At 42.0% G+C, this 20,283-nt stretch overlaps 1 protein-coding gene across 1 annotated transcript in view; it reads left to right on the forward strand.

The window, feature by feature from the left end:
* The first annotated feature begins 628 nt into the window (after positions 1–628).
* The window catches only part of LOC117552841 (IgGFc-binding protein-like), a 42,026-nt gene continuing 22,371 nt past the window's right edge, over positions 629–20,283 (forward strand). Inside the window, exons 1-21 of the mRNA XM_034226506.1 lie at positions 629–650; positions 3,448–3,504; positions 3,593–3,726; positions 4,225–4,871; positions 5,731–6,164; positions 6,501–6,664; positions 7,085–7,261; positions 7,730–7,955; positions 8,668–8,913; positions 9,549–9,650; positions 10,311–10,458; positions 10,861–10,981; positions 11,151–11,483; positions 11,869–12,040; positions 12,462–12,559; positions 14,066–14,196; positions 14,757–14,926; positions 15,272–15,486; positions 15,562–15,756; positions 16,162–16,350; positions 16,737–17,158. Coding sequence (XP_034082397.1) covers positions 3,450–3,504; positions 3,593–3,726; positions 4,225–4,871; positions 5,731–6,164; positions 6,501–6,664; positions 7,085–7,261; positions 7,730–7,955; positions 8,668–8,913; positions 9,549–9,650; positions 10,311–10,458; positions 10,861–10,981; positions 11,151–11,483; positions 11,869–12,040; positions 12,462–12,559; positions 14,066–14,196; positions 14,757–14,926; positions 15,272–15,486; positions 15,562–15,756; positions 16,162–16,350; positions 16,737–17,158 — 4,379 coding nt within the window. The 5' untranslated portion in view covers positions 629–650; positions 3,448–3,449. The remainder of the gene's footprint in view (positions 651–3,447; positions 3,505–3,592; positions 3,727–4,224; positions 4,872–5,730; positions 6,165–6,500; positions 6,665–7,084; positions 7,262–7,729; positions 7,956–8,667; positions 8,914–9,548; positions 9,651–10,310; positions 10,459–10,860; positions 10,982–11,150; positions 11,484–11,868; positions 12,041–12,461; positions 12,560–14,065; positions 14,197–14,756; positions 14,927–15,271; positions 15,487–15,561; positions 15,757–16,161; positions 16,351–16,736; positions 17,159–20,283) is intronic.

Below are 20,283 nucleotides of genomic sequence, written 5' to 3' on the forward strand. Positions count from 1 at the left end.
GCAAAGGAGAAGTGCTCACTATCACAGATTTTTTCAGATTTGTGAACAATATTTGAGAGAAATGGTTATTTTGTGTATTTAGAAAATGTTTTAGATTTTTGAGTTCATCTCATGACAAATGGGAGCAAAAACAAAAGTGTTGCGTTTATATTTTTGTTCAGTGTATCTGTCTGATACAGAAGCAATTATTTTGACTTTTGTGGATGCACCTTTTTAAACACAACTGGTCTGAAAATGTGTTAAATAGGGATTTTGATCTAAATAGGATGTAGAATTTGTGGAATACATTTTTCCTGTGATAATGTAGGAAATCTTATTTCATGGGGACCTTACGTTGGAGTAAACAGACACACATGACATCATGGCTGGAACTAAATAAGAGCGATGAGGAGAACAGGGTGGGGAAGGATTAGTGTGACAGCATGGTAAAATGAAAAGATAACATTACATCGTTGAGTGAGATTGCCAAACACCAAATCAGCCTTCCATCTTTCACATCAATGTTATTTTTTCACTAATTACATAACAAACGCAAACACGCCAAAATTCAATATGCCTTCATTCAACCAGATCCAACGGGCATCATGTCCTACACATATAAGTCTCTCCACCCTGCCTCCGTCCAAAGCACTCCTCCAGGTCAGCTACAGGTACAGTACCACCGCTCTGCTCACAACTGTGCTGTCAGGGAACTATTATAGGGGATTACATTATCTGATTGGGTTTTGGCTTATTTACATTCTTTTTAGGTTTGTGAAGTGCAGACCATTTCTGGAGCCTATCTGAGGTAGCAGATAGTTTCCAGAAGCTGGGACTGAAGGGAATGATTTAAGGTCAATCACTATTTATATTATTTTAGTTATAAGTTCGCTACATTTGTCTCAAAAGTATAGCAAAGATGTACTTTTGGATTACTATTGATACAAAATGTTGGTAATGCAATTAGCATTACATTCAAAATCTGGGTATTTCTTATCGTTTTTTTATCTTTCAATTTGTGGAATTTGAGGATTGCTGTTTCTGGAGCTTGCATGTATCACTTTGCAGTACCTATACCACTGAGGACTGGATACTGTTCTGCACCATCAATTAATACGATGTCATGCATTCATTCTGTAATGGCCTATGCCATGTAGCTAACGGTCATTTACGAGATCACTTTTATGATTGCTTGCAGTGGCATCCATATTTGAAACTTTAAAGTATGTTTACATGGTCTTAGACGTTGTAGGCTTCCTCAGTTAGTGCATATTCGTTTCCTTCTGATACTGCTGATACTTAACATTATTAGTGTAAAAATAATAACACTACAACTGTCTTAAGTCATATTGGTGTTACTCTCAACAGTATAGCTACTTGTATAACCATAGCCTACAGCTATAGACACTATTACTAATTATGCTTGTACTGCTGCCCCCCTTAATTACACACTAAAGGCAATTTAATGAGTGACAAGGTAACAACAATGTCACAATAATCCAGGGTCAATATATACAGTATATATTAGCCTACAGTCATATATCAATAAACCCTGTTCACTGGGGTAAGGGCAGTTTGACTAAGCCTTTGTAGATGGAGAGGTTGCCCCACCATGTGACCTGGCACACAGACACATTCAAGCCTGAAGTTGATAAAGGCCATTGATGCTCCTTTATTTACTAGTAATCTCACTCTCACTCCATCAGATGGCCATTTGTATGTTCTGGAATATCACAGACAGCTCATTAATTAATATATATAATTGTTTTCCTTTAATTTAACATGATCATAGTTGTACACTGAGAGGCAACAGAGCTAATGCAGACATAGGCTTTTTACTGGCCAGATATCTGTGATAATATTATGAGTTAAAATTGAGACATTGTGACACGGCTGCTGAGGGCTCTGTGTTTCATGCTCCCTCCTGACCGGACATATCCTTCATCAAAAAGCAGAATATGAAGTATGACCGAGCATCTGATATCAGGTACCGAGTGGTGTTACTGCAGCAGCAGATCTAATGACACTGAACAGTGGCTGTGTGGCTGCAGAGCGTTAATCGACAGTTGTTATTTAACTCGAAACAAGCCACAATCCTGCGCGTGCACGCATGCTTGCGTCATGCATGCTTCGCTCTGCTACTTAATCAAATAGCACCACACCCTGCTCTTATCTCTGTGGGCTGGGTGAGACTCCAGGACTGTTTGACAGTCCCAGTCTGTCCCTGCTCTACAGATCACATTTGTTAATGCTTTTAAATTAATTTGCTTCTGTTAAATAAGTTTCTTTTGATAAACCATTGTTTGTCTCTCATGTTTGTCATGGTCTAAGAGCCAGCTCTGTCCTGACACACCTCCTTTGGGCAGGCCTGGTCTGTCTGTGTAAACACTGTTGTTCCGCTATAACTAGAGAGCTTTAATTATTCATGTACACAGGCATCATATCCAGCTTATACTATTATATAAAGTGAATCAAGTGTGTCTGTGGGTACACACGCAGTGGGCTTACCCATCTCCACCTTTAGTAGATGTTAGTTAAAGGCAGTTTGCTCATGCCACAATGCAATACAAATGTTTACATCAGAGGATGAAAGAGGCAAAGAGAAAAGAGATTTGCAGAGGGAGGTAATAGTGGGGGTGGGGTTATCTCATATTGAGGTATGGGACCTACCTCAATGTATTCCTAACGTATGTCCTTAGAGATTATTGTATCTAAGGATTTACGTAAGTTATCTTTATAATGAGTGAAAGCTTCTTTGAACCACAGTGACAGAGGACAGAGTCAAGGCCTGGTCAAAGGCAAACATTAGATCTGTTCCACTCAATGCCACACTCAAGGCATTTTGCTGAGTGCGATGGACGTGCAAATGTCACAATAATCCAAGGTTCTATACACAGTATAGTAATATGATGATTAACCTTGGTTATTCAAAACTATTCCAAATAACCGTGAAAAATAAATTGGGTTGAAAACTACACATATTTTTAGGGGAAATTAAAGAAAGCTGCATTCTCACGATTTGTCACTGACCAGGTCTCCACTTTTATTTTTCATAATTAATATTTTCTTATTAACGTATTGGCCTACTTCATCATCTGAGAGTTAGAATTGGCAAATGTATGTTCATTGGATGTTAAATGTCTGTGGGGGGTGGGCGTAAATGCTTTTCCAGAATTGAGTGTGTGCTGCTATTGTCAAACACAGACAAGTGGCCGATGGAACTTGCCAATACGTGTTAGGAAGTGAAGCACAACACATGATGTTCAACACTTTATGTAGATGTATCCTGATTCCTTCTCTGGCATCATGTATATTGGTTTAAAATGCAACTCAACCCTTGTGTGTGTGTGTGTGTGTGTGTGTGTGTGTGTGTGTGTGTGTGTGTGTGTGTGTGTGTGTGTGTGTGTGTGTGTGTGTGTGTGTGTGTGTGTGTGTGTGTGTGTGTGTGTGTGTGTGTCTCTCTATCAGCCATGGACATCAGGCCTCTCACAGTGTGTTTGGCTGTCTGTGCTGCACTCTTGGCAGGTAATATGAGCGCAGTATTAACACTGAGTACTAAGTCTTATTCTTTGTCGTGTTTTAAGTTATGTTAACTCTGCTCTCTCTTCCCCAGTGTGTCATGGTTGTTCTACAGGAAGGGAGTTCATCACCACATTTCTTCCTAATTTCCAGCATGGTTTTTGGACACGGCACACACTCCATTTGGTTTTGACTGCTCAGGACTCTGATGCCACTATTACCATAAAGGTGAGAATCAGAGGTGGGACATGCAACAGCCCAAAAAAGGATTGTTCCAAAATGCATAATGCCGCATTCTGGCACATATAAATATAACAATGACGTCAATTCCAATGTACAGTATTAAAGGCTAAAGCACAGAAGCACATCGTATTCACCAAAGAGAAATATGTGGTGTGTGTGTGTGTGTGTGTGTGTGTGTGTGTGTGTGTGTGTGTGTGTGTGTGTGTGTGTGTGTGTGTGTGTGTGTGTGTGTGTGTGTGTGTGTGTGTGTGTGTGTGTGTGTGTGTGTGTATGTGTGTGTGTTCTTCTTCTTCTTGTTATTATTATTTTAAATAGGGAGAAATTGCACTGTATTTCAAGCTAAACTTGACTGTGTCTTCTGGTCAGTCCATCATTACTTTTTAGCTGTTTCACATTTCCATGAAAGACAGCATCCAATCTGTTCTAATGCAATTTGTTAATCCTTAACACATCCCAGCATATAACATGACATAACATCTACAGGTGTCTTCACTGAAATTCTCCAGGAGGCTGCGCCTCTCTGCAGGTCAAAGCCAGTGGGTTTCTCTGCCATGTGGATCCGAGCTGCAGAAGCAATTTGTTAATGAAAACTCAGCGGTTCAAATCTCCTCCACTGCTGCGATCTCTGTGGTCTCCTTCAACCGCCGCTTCGCCTCAGGAGATGGCGCCGTGGTTTCCCCCACAGAGCAGCTAGGTACTGACTACTTCGTGTTCACACCCTCAGGAGGCTACCCGTGCAAGGACAAGCTTGTGGCTATTGTTAATGGCAAGAGCCAGAATAGGATCACCATCTTACCTGGTGCTGATGTGTCACTGAGAAATGGGTGGAAGTGGAAGCGTGGGGAGGCGATGACCATACAGCTGGCACCATACGCATCTTACCTTTTACGAGGTCGCACAACTTTGACGGGCACAAGGATCCAATCCCAGGAGCCTGTAGCGGTGTTAGCAGGCAACCAGTGTCTGTACATGGGTAAGCACTGTGAACACGTGTATGAGCAGCTGCCCCCGGTCCACAGCCTGGGTAAAGATTACATGGTGCCAATGACCGGCAGAAAGAAGACCACAAACCAGGCAGTGATAGTCGCTGTTGAAGACAACACTGAGTTGACTCTGTACTCAAGAAAACAGTTAAGTTCATTATGAATTCATTATAATATACTGTTGAAGCTACAGCCAAAGATGTCATGGTCTACCCGTGTGCTGGCAGGCCTATCCACCTATACATCCAACACACACATCCACATCCACTTCCATCCATCAAAATAACACATAATACTACACGGAAAAATATCATGTAATAATTACTTTTGGAAATATCAATTGACTCTAGTTTCATAATGGGCAAAGATAAGTTAATGCAATGCAACAGAAAACACAAACTATGCATATACGTAGATGAAAGATGCTGCGAATAAATTAAAATACTAGCAAAAGAAACACGTCGTCAAAACAGAACATATATATGACCTGAAAATACTGAAAACAAGCAGTAAAACACGGCATTCTGCACACCACAGATCTGTGGTACAAGTTTTCAGGCTGATTCAATACCGCCATATGCTGTAAGTGAACATTTGACTGGTACTTTTGGTAACCGTATCTCATAACTATAACTTCTGTCTTAGGATTCAACCCTCTTCTCGTTGTCATATTTATGAGAAAGGTTTTTAAGGTTATCCCTTGTCCCTGTTTGAGAAGACAGAGGCATCATTTTGATTTTTGATTTAGTTGCTACTATTTACTCCTTGGTTTTGGACAGTGCTACATATATCAATGTAAATGAGTATTCTTGATATATTATTATACATAATATGTAATAATATATATAGTTAGTCACTTACTTTAATGTTAGTCAAAACATTATTTGTCCTGTACTGTCATATTATAAGAGAATAATATGTTATATCTCAATTGTAAGTATTTATTGTAAATTAAAGTATCCGATGTGAACTACACTTCTATAACTAAGTTGTATGACTCCAACAGGAAGCTCGCAAAAGCTGGAGACGTCATCCTGCAAAAACTGATCTACAAAAGTCCACTGGTTGTCAAGAGCAACAAGAAAGTAATGGTGCTGCTTCTCAGCGACAACCGTCCATATGACCCTTTCCTGATAAAGCTGATCCCTACATACAAGCTGTCCACTGATTGGGCGGTGGAGACAGTGAGAGGGCTTCGGAATACTGTGTCCATTCTGTCAGAGAGGGAGGGGGCAGCCAGTGTGAAGGTGTGTTGGTCAGGAAGGTGCAGATCACCTCGGTGGAGTTGCCTCCTGACGGACAAGCACTGGGTGTGGTCCAATGTAGATGTGGGGCATCAGCAGAGCCATGTGAGCGTGGAGGGGGACGCCCTTATGGCGGTGTACGCCTATGGAGGGAAGTTCCTCCATTCATACGGCATTGCAGGAGTTTGTTCTGAAGGTACACACAGATTCCCTTACACACACACACACACACACACACACACACACACACACACACACACACACACACACACACACACACACACACACACACACACACACACACACACACACACACACACACACACACACACACACACACACACACTATTTCTACATGTATGCTGTACAATGCATAAGTATTTCTATTACAAGTCATATCACTTTATGTATGCCTGAAAGGGATGACATTGATGAGTTATAGTGCATATGTGACGAGTTAAACACATTAGGATGGCATGATTACATATTCTTCCATGTGTTTATGTTTATGATGTGTTTGTATTTTCTGTAGGTGTCACCCCTCCCACACCTCCACCGGACCCTTGTGAAAATGTGAAATGTCGAGTAAAGGAACGTTGTGTGAAAGGAGAATGTGTCCACGTTTCTACAGCAACCTGCCGTGCGGTCGGTGACCCCCACTACCGCACATTTGATGGCCGACGCTTTGACTTCCAGGTTGGAACATCTTGACCCCTCATCAGCAGCCATTCACTAAAGAGTTTCCTTCTATCATACTCTTGGTATATTCTGTTGACACACTGAACATAAACCAAGAACACAACTTCTATGAGAAATATTTGATTAAAATGAGCAGTAATCTTTGGTAGGAGCTTGGAATCCATTACTCGAGAAAGATAAATAATGTTCATGCATTCATATGATTGTGTGTATATCATTGAAAATGCCCATTTTGTTGTTGAGACTTCCTATGCATTTCCTACACATTATTATGACTATTTTCTGTAATCGCCAGCAGCAGTCAGTTATTCTGCGTGTCTGCTGGATAAGCCGGTGATATGATTCCAACTCACTGGGCCTGGGGGCTTTATAAGACGAAGTGTCCAAAAGTTAAGCAAACTTCATATTTTCTCTCAGGGTACCTGCACATACATTATGACAACAGTTGCAAAGAAGACGTCTGACCTCAGGGAATTCACTGTGACGACCAAGAATGACCACCGAGGTAACCGCCGAGTTTCATTTGTGAGGACTGTTGGAGTCACCGTTTACGAGCAAAACATCACCATCGGCCGACACAGGTCACAAGTGGAGGTAACACTTTGTGATCATCAAAGTTCAAATACAAGCATGCTGAGAGTACAATAGACTATAGAAAGACTTGTAGCAAGCCAGACCAATGTTGAATATTCATGCCAACCTATCTGTATTTAGATAGACATTTTTGGTCCCTCTAATACATTTATTTTCTTGGGACATTTCAGAAAACGAAAATCAAACAGCTCAAACATAATGCTTTTGTCAAAAAAGAACATGATTAATATAATAATATTTTGTATTAATGTATCACTTTATTTATTTGTTTGCTATTGCAAGAACACTTTTAGTTCTCTGTGTGATTGCTACAATGCTTAATTGCAGTTTGGTTCACAGTTCTCTCAGCTTTGACTTCACACAGCTTTCTCTTCACTGATCTTGTGTTGCAATGCATTTCCAGTTTGCACTATTGTTCATAAGCAGTGTTACAACTTGTTCTAAGTGTTGTTGTGTTATTACCTTCAGGTCAATGGAGAGTTACAGTACTTGCCTGTCAGTTTGTTGGGGGGTAAGGTCTCTGTGAAGCAGAGTGGAGCCTATGCTACCCTCACCACTGACTTTGGCCTGAATGTCAGATATGACTGGAACATGAGGCTGTACATCACAGTGCCCTCCTCCTACCACCAACTCCTGGGGGGCCTCTGTGGAAACTACAATGGAGACATGACAGATGACCTGCCTGAAGCAAAGGGTGAGGGTCCCTGTAGGAGGAGAGCTGCTTGGGTGGAGCCAGTAGTCCCCTGTGGTCTGAATGTAACTTCCAACATCCAACAGGGTGGTGCAGTGAAGACGGACAGCATTTTTGACAGGGGACCCAGAAGTTAGCTTTGCAAGGGGTCCCTTGACAAAAAGCATTGTTTTTGAGTTTAGAATATTGCAGAAATAAATATTTGTTTATGATACTTACACATGTTTTACAGCAGGATACTCTCCACACACAACTTGACTTATTCAGACACTGGTTGACTAACGTTTTTTAAGAAACGTAAAAGCTTCAACACACCCCAGTGATGGATTTCATGTCGTAGAACTCAATATGAAAACCACTTCTGCAGACCTTATTTCAGGCTTCTAACCCAATGCACGTTAAACAAATCATTAACTTTGAGACAAGGGAACCCAAAAGTGTTAAAAATGCTAACTCATATCCGGGTTTAGGACTCATTCCTGCACCACTCTTAAGCGATTGGAATGACACTTTCTTCAGAAGACATTCCTGGCGGTAGATACATTATTGTATAAGTATCAAGTCAACCATTCTGTGTTGCATATGCAGAAACACTCACTAACAGGAATGTTAAGAATTACATTCGTGTTGTTATTTTCTCATAGAAGCCTTACCAACTTTTGTTTTGAGTCAGATAGGAAAGTCTCTGAAACTGCATTCCCTTTGTCTGTGGCAGACTCCAGTGTCCCTACTGTGCTGAAAATGATCCGGAAGTGGAAGGCCGAGGATTCAGATCGGTTCTGTGACGATAACTGCGCTGGTCGCTGTCCTCAGTGTTCAGAAAAGCAACAGGCCCACTTCCGTCTGCCCAAACTCTGTGGGGTCCTGACAGAGGCCAATGGATCTTTTTCAGCCTGCCACAAACAGGTGGACCCCTCTATGTACCTGGACAACTGTGTCTATGATGTCTGTGTCGATAAAGGTAAGCCGGTAATTGAGTATGTCCACAGTTTTAGGACAGAATACACAAAAACATTGTCATCATGAGTTATGCTGACATGAAAAGTGTAGATGTATGTATCGAAAACTTAGAAGTATATATTCCTTACTCATTATTGATGCATTTATGGGTTTATCACAGCTGGTAATGGTGGCACTCATTTGAATGACTTTTTATACTGCTTTTAGTTAGTATAGTGGCTGCCCCTGCTCCTAATACTACCATGGGTTAAACGCAAAAGTGACTAATTCCTTCTTAACATGTGTGTGATGATTACAAATCTATATGCATTCAATGCAAACAAATAGCCTATAGAGATACCTCTATTTGTTAAGCTTACATTCATACAGCACAACTTTAAAACTAAACACAAATAAAGACATTCTCACTGACAGCGAACCAACATGTTTCTGAACAGTTAAAGCATAAAAGACATGCCATCATTGATCTAAGCACACTGTTCTGTCCGTGTGTGTGTGTGTGTGTGTGTGTGTCCGTGTGTGTGTGTGTGCTGCAGCCTGTGTACCTAGACTGAGTCACACAGACTGCAGGACTCACTCGTCGTCTGTTTGTTGTGGTTCTTCTCTGTAAATAATAAAGGGTCTGTGTTTGTCTAGGTGCAAGATGGGTTCTCTGTGCTAACCTGAAGAGTTATGGAGATGCCTGTCAGTCAGAAGGAGTGAAAGTCAACCCTGAGTGGAGAATGGTTACCAAATGCTGTAAGTCACTTTTGAACACTGTCATCATTTTAGGTGCCAAACTTATCATAACCCACGCGGTCCTATCATCTGAATCCTATACGGTAAAGTTGTTATTATAAACTTCTAATTCTTATTACTAAAACGGGAATATACTAACCTAAGAATTCACTCGTGGAAATAATGAGAATTTGGGTGACTTTGCTTTCAGTTTTTCTGTGTTCAGTTCTGACTGGCTGGTAGGAACCCAGACATTGTAGAAAAACACGTAAAAGCTTCAATGATTCACCAATAGGATACTTACACACGTTGTATGTGTTAGAACAAGTATCTGAAGCTTGTATTAACCACCATTTAAGGCATCTAACCAAAAAGCACGTTCCAAAAACCATTGACTTTCAGACCGGGGAACCAGGAATCGCTCAAAAGCTAACTCCTTTCCAGGTTTAAGGACTCATTCCTGAACAAATGTGCAGTCACGTGTTGATCTGTTAGCTATGGAAATAAAACCTACAGGATGGAAACATAAATGTCTAATCCAATCATGAATGAACTATTCAAACCTTTTAAAACACATTCATATTGTTTAATAATTGTATGATGTTGTTTTGTTTTAGATTTAAGGGGAACAATGAGCTCAAATATGATAATGATGAATAATGATCTCCCCTCCCCTCCCAGTCCTCTCCTGTCCAAAGGGCAGCCACTATGAGGCGTGCGGCTCCTCCTGCCCGGCCTCCTGCTCAGATCCACACAGTGAGAAGCAGTGTAAGGACCTCTGTGTGGAGGGCTGCCAGTGTGATAAAGGCCTGGTGATTAGTGGAGACAGGTAACTGAACACGTTCTTACGGGGCACATTCTTTATGAATCAACAAGCTTACTGCAAGATGATGTTACGCTATTCCATAACCACACCAAGGCATGAAAACAGGCTCTTTGTGATCTTAACTGTACTCACAGTGAGGTTTAGTGCCTTGGAAAGCATCTGCTCTGTAGTAAATGTGCTAGAACATGCATAACCACAGATATGGTTATTTCGAAGCAGTGGAAATGAATAGCATAGCAGGAATGTTTTATACATGTTTGGTTTAATCAAGTTCCAAGTTCTTTATCCTCCTATGCAATGACAGAGAAGCAGTCTTGGGAATACAAATCTTATACAAAAAAAGCATGCACCTAAACATTTGAAACCTAAAAGCCATAAATATATCACATTTGGTGTGTGTTTCAGATGTGTTCCTCAGAAAGGATGTGGATGCCAACATAAAGGCAGTTATTACCCATCAGGCAAAGCTTTCTGGGCTGATAACACCTGCACCACAAAGTGTGAATGCATTCGAGGGAAAGCCAAGGTTGGTGATTGTGTGTGTGTGTGTGTGTGTGTGTGTGTGTGTGTGTGTGTGTGTGTGTGTGTGTGTGTGTGTGTGTGTGTGTGTGTGTGTGTGTGTGTGTGTGTGTGGCTAGTTTTCATCTCCTCCACTGTGTTCTAATATTGTACTCTGTTCTCTCCTGCTGATGAAGTGCAAATCAGTCACCTGTAAGAAGAATGAGCTCTGTGCTCTGAAGGAGGGAGTGAGGAACTGCTACCCAGCATCCTTTGCAACATGCAAAGGCACCGGGGACCCCCACTACCGAAGCTTTGACCAACGGCGCTTTGATTTCCAGGGCACTTGTACCTATGTCCTGTCTCAAATCATCAAGGGATCAGACAAGGATCTGGAGCGGTTCCAGGTGCTGGTCCAGAACGAGAACCGAGGGCGTAACAAGGCTGTGGCCTACACCAAGACCGTGTCTCTGACTGTGTTTGATAACATCACTGTCAGCATGAGTCGTGGCAACGCAGGGAAAATACTGGTGAGATCAGTCCGCCTCCTGCAGGATATACGGGGAAACATATCAGTAATATTCAGAGTTCAGAGGCTTTATTGTCTCATGCACAGCTAGTGTTAATATGGCAATGGAAATCCCAGGCTCCTCCAACAATGCAACATAAACATATGTCAGAGATAAAACAATAAAACCAATAATAAAACAATAACAATGGTGCTAGAAGAAACAGAGTATAAATATAATAGTGCAAGAGAATGTTGTAACAATAGATACGTGAGATGCAAACACGTATTTGCATCTCACAAAATGAAAATATGAGTTTGCATTTTGTGAAATTTGCTGAAAAATCACTGAATATGAAATGGATTAAATGATTAAATCTAAATTGACAAACCCCCCCCCCCCCCAGGTCAACAGCCAGCCGGTAAACCTGCCTTACTCCATGGAGGATGGAAAGCTTTCCCTGTACCGGCAAGGCTACTTTGGCGTGGTGACAACATATTTTGGTTTGACGCTCAGGTTCAACTGGAACAGCTACGTCAGCTTGACTTTGCCCAGCACATACTCTTCTGCTACAGGCGGTGAGTTACGGTGCATCACTGCTGGGGGTGGTTTACCCCATGAAGCAAACAGTGGCATAATGTATTCAGATCATTCAGATTGTTGCTCGCCCCCCAAAGCTTTATTAAGATAATGAGCAGATCCAGTTTGTTGGGGGGTAAGGTCTCTGTGAAGCAGAGTGGAGCCTATGCTACCCTCACCACTGACTTTGGCCTGAATGTCAGATATGACTGGAACAAGATCCTAGCGTCCCTAAACTCTGCTCTACCTTTGCAGCTTTTTCTTTTAAAGCCATCAGGCTACCCGTCAATCTGAAAGCCTGCACAGATACCATTGTGTTTACAGTGCAATAGAGCATTCAAGCCACAGAGTTTTAATTCTTCTTAAAAGTTGCAACATAAGGTTTTTTTAAGGTGTAATGTGTATCTTGTTTTTTTTCAGGCTTGTGTGGAAATTACAATGGTAAACCTGGTGATGACTTCCTGAAACCGGATGGCACCCTGGCTAACCACATTAACGTCTTTGGACACAGCTGGAAGGTGTGTATCAGCTGAGATCTGGGGTGGCTGAGCATCCTACACAAACCTGAACCGACCAAAAAAACACACACATTAAAAACTCCATTAAGTCATATACTGTAAAATTGAACAGTATATGAAACACAAAGCCAGCACATACTCCATACAGTAGAAATAATAACGTGTTGCTACATGGTGGACATGTCAGAAGGAGAATGACGTCACACCTTCAACGTTGTTCTCTGAAAAAGCTTCAAAAAAACAAAAAAACTTAACATTTTATTTTTATTATTTTAGCTTTGTAATGTCTGTTGTAAAATTGTATAATGTGTTTTTAATGTATTTATTCCTAAAAAGTATTTTAATTTGTTTTGTAAAGCACTTTGAATTGTCGCGTACAGAAAAGTGCTATATAAATAAACTTGCCTTGCCTAAAATGTATACTGTACATCTTAAGGTCCTCACACACCAAGCCGATTTTCGGCGTCGATAGATGTCGGGCCGTCGATGAGCGTCGTGTCGCCCTACTCAGATTGGTGTGTCTTGGTGTGTCCCGCACCGTCGTGTCTTTTCGGCCGTGCCGACACCTTCCGCCGCCGATTCGAAATGTTGAATCGGTGGGCTGTCGGTAACAGGCCGTCGGCTAAAGAAATCACTCTGATTGGCTGTTCAGCTAGCGAATCAGTGCATGAGAAGCGAAACGGAAGTGAGGGACCCGAACAAACTATTAAGAAGGCAAATCTGAGATTTCATTTAACTCCAGCTCTCGACAGGTTCGGGAAAGCCCCGTGAGCTTCTCGCTGTAGAGTGAAAATGGAACGCACACGCTATTTGTTGTTTGTTTATATCACGCAGTCTGTTCTTCTTCTCTCGGTTATCACGCAGTCTGTCTTCCGGTTGTTGCCTCTTTTGAATGACGAATACACACTACCGCCGCCTGCTGGTAAGGAGAGTTATTGCCACTCACGCATGCGCAGTTCGTACGTGCTTCTTGGCCGTCGGCTGAAGTCTTTGCGGTGTGTTCCAGTGTGACACATGGCCAAGACGCAGGAGACGTGAGGCGACGTTCCGTCGGGACGTGTTCTTTGGTGTCAGTTTGGTGTGTAAGAGGCTTTAAAATGAAGAGCATGCTGTGTATGCCAAGTCAAAAACAATCGGAGATGCATGACCATTTGCTGTAACGACTTGATCAAATAATGTGAACAAAAAAACTAACATCAGTTAAGAGAAAGCTGAAGATAAAGTGAGTTTTAAGAAGAGGTGTTAAAGAGGATTCTGAGTTTTCCTGCCTGAGATCTAAAGCTTTAATGAACAACAGTAAATGTGATCAGTAATCCTACCACCTGTTACTAACAGCCTACCAAACAATAGAAAGAGAAACACAATTACATTTGGACCTGATTTAGTTAATAACAAGCCAACACTTCTCAAAAATCTCTCATCTTATGTCAACATCTTTTTCGTTACTCTTTAACACTTAAAAACCTCTGCATATGTCCACTGTTGCTGTGATGTCATTGCCTGCAGGCGGGGGGGGATGCTGGCTGCACCAGTGACTGTCCTAATGGGAAATGTCCGGAGTGTGAGCCTGCGCTGACCCTACGATACCAGGACAAGAAATACTGCGGCATCATCGCTGACGAGCAGGGACCCTTTGGGTAACTGTACTATCCATGATTCCCTGGAAAGATGCAGTGACAGAGATGATGCTGTGTATACGCCATTTTGACATTCACACCGGCACATTGTTCAACTGAAGCTGCTCATGCTAATGTGTTTCTCATCTTTCAGTCCCAAGCACAGAACGGGTTCTTTTCAGACTTTTCATCTCAATGTCACTGAAGACATGTTTCCTTTTTCCTTGTGCTGTTAGAATGATGTATACAGTTAGTCCTTTATGTCTGATACAAACTACCAGAGGAATGATTCAAGTTAAGAAGGATCTAACGTTTCCCCCTTCCTGACGAAGAACAGCTTTTATTTGGCTGCAGATAAAAAAAGAGAATAATATGATTCCATGGCCAGGCCTACAGTATTCAATATCTAGCATGTGCCTGCTTTATAAAGTGACCTCCTCCTGGGTAAAGCAAGAAACCATAAATACGTATGCTTAGTGTTTTAAAAACCAACAACTAAATGCTATTGGATATTTAAAAGCCCAGTCCTCAAACTGGGTCTGGCTCTGTTTATTAAAGTGTTTCTGTCTCTGCCCCTGCAGACAGTGTCACAGTAAACTGGACCACACCTCCTTCCTCAAAGAGTGTGTTTTCGATCTGTGCATGTACCAAGGCCACGCCTCGGCACTGTGCAACAGCCTATCAGCTTTCAGCACCACTTGTCAAGAGGCGGGAACAACAGTGGGGAGCTGGAGAACCCAACAGTTTTGTCGTAAGACACACACACACACACACACACACACACACACACACACACACACACACACACACACACACACACACACACATGCATACTGACTGACTATACATCCATCCATTATGTTTTGTTCAGAATGTAGAGTTCACTAACCCTAACCCCACAATAATTACAGCATGTTTAAGGTGGTGCATGCAGTCACTGGGCCCTTCTGTTGTTAATAAATACATAAATAAAAAATGTCACTTTTTATGTACAGGCAAACTTAACTCTTGTTTCTAACCTGTCCCGATAATGTCCTCTAATGTTCAGATCATAAAAGACACAAGCATTTCTCACTTTCCTTGTGTGTCTCTGCAGCTCCGTCATGTGGTGCCAACAGTCACTATGAGCAGTGTGGCTCCCCCTGCCCGCTCACCTGCAGTGGCCTCGCCCCCCCAGAGAGCTGCGACAGGAGCGCCCCCTGCTCAGAAGGCTGTGTGTGTGACGATGGATTCATGCTGAGTGATGACAAGTGTGTCCCTCTGTCAGAGTGTGGCTGCCAGTACGAGGGACAGTACTATCTGAGTGGACAGGTACAGATGTAATGTCCCCTCTCAATGCTGCGTCCTCTGCCTTCACCTCTACTGATGTGTCTGCTCTCTCCTCAGGTGTTCTATCTAGGAAAGGCATGCAACACTCGTTGTGTGTGTACAGACGATGGAGAAGTGCAGTGTGATCCTAAATCTGGCTGTTCAGCCAATGAGAAGTGTGTTGTGAAAGGAGGCTCCTCCTCCTGTGCTCCCAAAGGGGTGGGCTCCTGCTCTGTGAGTGGAGGCAGGATGGTCAGGTCCTTCGATGGACAGGTAAGTTCTTTTTTTTCTGCACAAGTCAAAAAGTAAGCATATTATCTAGAGTAATGTATCTGAGTGTATTATATTATTGAGCTTACCACCAAGTAATACAGGCACATATCGATAGTACATTATTTGAATATCTATTTATGTAATGACATCAAGGTTTTCTGTCTCGTTGGTTTCTGATTGCTCTCCACTTTCAAACTTTTTGTATCTATTTGTGACATGTTTCAAATCTTCTCCATAAGAAGCATCCAAATCTAAAAGTCATGTTTTTGTTCTTAACAATGTTTTCTGGATGTTTTATAAGGATAGCTTACCACTTCATATTAACATACATTCAGGACATTTGGTTAAAAAATGGAAAGGACAGATAAACCATGTGATAAAGCTCCTCCTCCTCTGACCCTGTAGGCATATCCTCTGTGGGGAGACTGTTTGTTCTTGTTGGCACAAGTGGGAGAGAACGAGGGAGGGCTGGAAGCCTTCACTGTGTTTGTACATCAGCAAACACATGAGGATGGTTCTGTCTCTCGCAGTGTGGAGCTCCAGGTTTACGACATGGAAATCACTTTGAAGTCAGGGGTCATCTGGGAGATCAAGGTATGATTGACAGGTTAGGTATGAAGTGTGTTCTCACATCCATTGCTTTCAAAAGCAGAAGTTACAGTGAGCATCAGAACACTATCGAACAATCTGGTACTAACTTTGTCTATTCTCACTGTCAGCTTAGTCATCATGATGTCCAGGTCCTTATGGACAACAGATAGCTCTTATTTATTGTCCATTTGGTTGAAGAGTATTTCTTTCTAAGGATTGAGGTGTGCATTATTACTGTGAGCATGTTACGTTGAATCCTCTGGGGACAGTCTCAGTCTTCAGTGCTTGACACACCATCTGCAGTGCCTCAGGAGTGGGGGGTGTAAACTGGGATGAACCCATGGTACCAGCTCACGTAATGTAATACTTTGTCCCCTTCTGTGTCTCAGGTTGAAGACATCAGAGTCTTCCTCCCTGTGGCCCTGGCTGACGGGAAAGTGCGAGCACATCAAAATGGCATCAACATCATCATTGAGAGTGACTTTGGTCTGAGGCTGACCTACGACACGTTGGCAGGGGTGATCCTACAGCTCCCCTCCACCTATCACAGCGCTCCAAAGGGTCTCTGTGGGAACTACAACGGGAAGCTGTCTGATGACCCGTCCTCAGCAGACACAGAGGAATCTCTGGTCATAGAGAAGGACGAGGAGCCATGTGAGACCAGCTGTGGGGCCACTTCCTGTCCTGAGCCCGATCAGAATAAGGTCCCAGATGCCAAAAAGGCCTGTGACATCATCAAATCTAAGAAGGGTCCCTTTTCAGGATGCCACTCAACAGTGGCCCCGACTCCAGACTACGATGCTTGTGTCAGGCAAGGATACCTTTATGTCAAAGTCATGTATTTGATACAAACAGTAACTGTGATCCAGGCAGCAGGTTCCTCTAATCCAGTGGTTCTCAAACTTTTTCTGTCAGGCCCCCCCTTTGGAGAAAAAAAAAAGTCGGGGCCCCCCCCAACACAAATAGTCAGGCTCAGTGGCGGCGCCAGAGATTTATTTTGGGGGTACTATGGGGTAGCTTGACGTTTCATAGAGGGTGCTCAAACATTTAGGGTTTCCCATTAATGTACCGGGCGCTACAGTAGAATTTTCTACTGCAACACTCCCCACGCATATACATTACATTACATTACATTGCATTTAGCTGACGCTTTTATCCAAAGCGACTTACAATAAGTGCGTTCGACCAACAAAATACAACTTGAAGAAAACAGAATCATATAAGTACATCAGGCTTCATAGAGCAAAAACATTTCAAGTGCTACTCAACTGGCTTTAGATAAGCCAGTCCTTTATTAGTATAAAAGTGCTTTGTTAATAATTCTATCGCTCGAAGTGGAGTCGAAAGAGATGAGTTTTCAGTTTGCGCCGGAAGGTGTGTAAGCTTTCTGCCGTCCTGATGTCAATGGGGAGCTCATTCCACCATCCTGGAGCCAGGACAGCAAACCCACGTGTTTTCGCCGATGGGAACTTGGGTCCCCCTCGCAGCGAGGGCGCAGCGAGTCGTTTGGCTGATGCAGAGCGTAGTGCACGCGCTGGGGTGTACGGTTTAACCATGTCCTGGATGTACGAAGGGCCAGATCAATTCGCAGCATGGTAAGCAAGTACCAGTGTCTTGACATACATATACATACATATACACAGTGTACCCGCGACTGTTACAATGAAGGCTCGATAATCAGCTCACGGTAAGCAGGGGTAAAGTGCTATTTTTATAGGTGGTGTGTGGACCTCACATAGGGGGGTCCGGGGACAAGCTCCCCCGGGAAGATTTAAAAGCATCAATCTGGTGCACTTTGAGAGCAAAATGAAGAGATCTATGGATACATCTCTCAACACAGAACTGTAAACAGATTTACTATTTCTTTACGGATATTTTACAAATCACTCCCCTTTTAAACTTTATACATTTTTTAATGTCATATAGTATTTCATACCTGTTTTTAATTTATTTATATTAATGGTGACCAAAACGTTTGAGACCCACTGAGATAACACTGAGAGAGTCCTTGAGCTCACTGAGTCTCTCAGTCTGACAGGAGAGGACTCTCCTCCACTTTGTTGTTGAAAAAACTCCTTATATCCGTTAGCGTAGCTCACTAGCACCAGAAGCTAACATCAACGATCTCCGGTACCGGTGCGCTCTCTCTCTCTCGCTCGCGCACGCACACAAAATGGCTCGTTCCACACACACACAGAGCCGAGCTTTAATGAAACACAGACACCCAGACGTAATAGTACTGTACTCTATCATATTATTTTCGAATCAATCATTTTTCAAAATATGATTTATTTATTTATTTTTAACCTTTATTTTTTTTTTTTAATAACCATTTTTCTCCTGGTCTCTCGCGCCCCCCCTGTCATGCCTCTGCGCCCCCCTGGGGGGGCGCGCCCCCCACTTTGAGAACCACTGCTCTAATCTGACGTCTACCTGCTCCACACTGTGACTTGCTGTATGTATGTATGTGTGTTTGTGTGTGGTGTGTGTGTGTGTGTGTGTGTGTGTATGTGTGTGTGTGTGTGTGTCTGTGTGTGTGTGTGTGTGTGTGTGTGTGTGTGGTGTGTGTGTGTGTGTGTGTGTGTGTGTGTGTCTGTGTGTGTGTGTGTGTGTGTGTATGTATGTATGTATGTATGTATGTAGGTAGGTAGGTATGTATGTATGTATGTATGTATGTATGTATGTATGTATGTATGTATGTATGTATGTATGTATGTATGTATGTATGTATGTATGTATGTAGGTAGGTAGGTAGGTAGGTAGGTATGTATGTATGTATGTATGTATGTCTGTATGTATGTATGTATGTATGTATGTCTGTATGTAGGTATGTAGGTAGAAAGGTATGTATGTAGGTATGTAGGTATGTAGGTATGTATGTATGTATGTAGGTATGTATGTATGTATGTATGTATGTATGTATGTATGTATGTATGTATGTATGTATGTATGTATGTATGTATGTATGTATGTATGTATGTATGTAGGTATGTATGTCTGTAGGTAGGTAGGTAGGTAGGTAGGTATGTATGTAGGTATGTATGTATGTATGTATGTATGTAGGTAGGTAGGTAGGTAGGTAGGTAGGTAGGTAGGTAGGTAGGTATGTATGTATGTAGGTAGGTAGGTAGGTAGGTAGGTATGTATGTATGTATGTATGTAGGTAGGTAGGTAGGTAGGTAGGTAGGTATGTATGTATGTATGTAGGTAGGTAGGTAGGTAGGTAGGTAGGTAGGTAGGTAGGTAGGTATGTATGTATGTATGTATGTATGTATGTATGTATGTATGTATGTATGTATGTATGTATGTATGTATGTATGTATGTATGTATGTATGTGTTCATCACTTGGTAAAAGTGTGGTTTATTTCATTTACTTTATGGATATCCTATAATAATATATATTGGTGATCTTTATTTTGTATTAATAATCAAAATCTGCAAAGTAACTAAATAGTAAAAAGTATCATATTTTCCAACAAAATGTAAAGTGTGAGAGTACAAAGTAGCATACTGTGAAAACACATGTAAAGTGCAAGTACCTACATTTGTTTAGTTTTGGGTACGTAGTTACTTTCCATCAGTGGTATACGGTTCTCTGTGTTTCGGGAGTATTAACCACATTATTTCAGATTCACTTGACCTGCATCAGATTTTCTGATCATATGACCCAACCATTCATTCAACTATGCCAACCTATCATTTTGTACTTCCATCACTTTCAACTCTGCTTTAAAGAACGAGTTATTTATTACTAAAGATAGAACAATTGTTCATAAAGCTGCATGTTACCTTAGAACACAGTGATGATGACAGATTATTGACAACATTTCAGATGCACTCCCTTTCCCAAAGTACTTTATATGTTCTGATCATATGATCACCCTCTGACCAGTCAGTGTTGTAACATTGTGTCCATGCTCCCAGATCTCCGCCAC

This window comes from Gymnodraco acuticeps, unplaced genomic scaffold (assembly GCF_902827175.1).
Source record: "Gymnodraco acuticeps unplaced genomic scaffold, fGymAcu1.1, whole genome shotgun sequence".
Lineage (NCBI taxonomy): Eukaryota > Metazoa > Chordata > Actinopteri > Perciformes > Bathydraconidae > Gymnodraco > Gymnodraco acuticeps.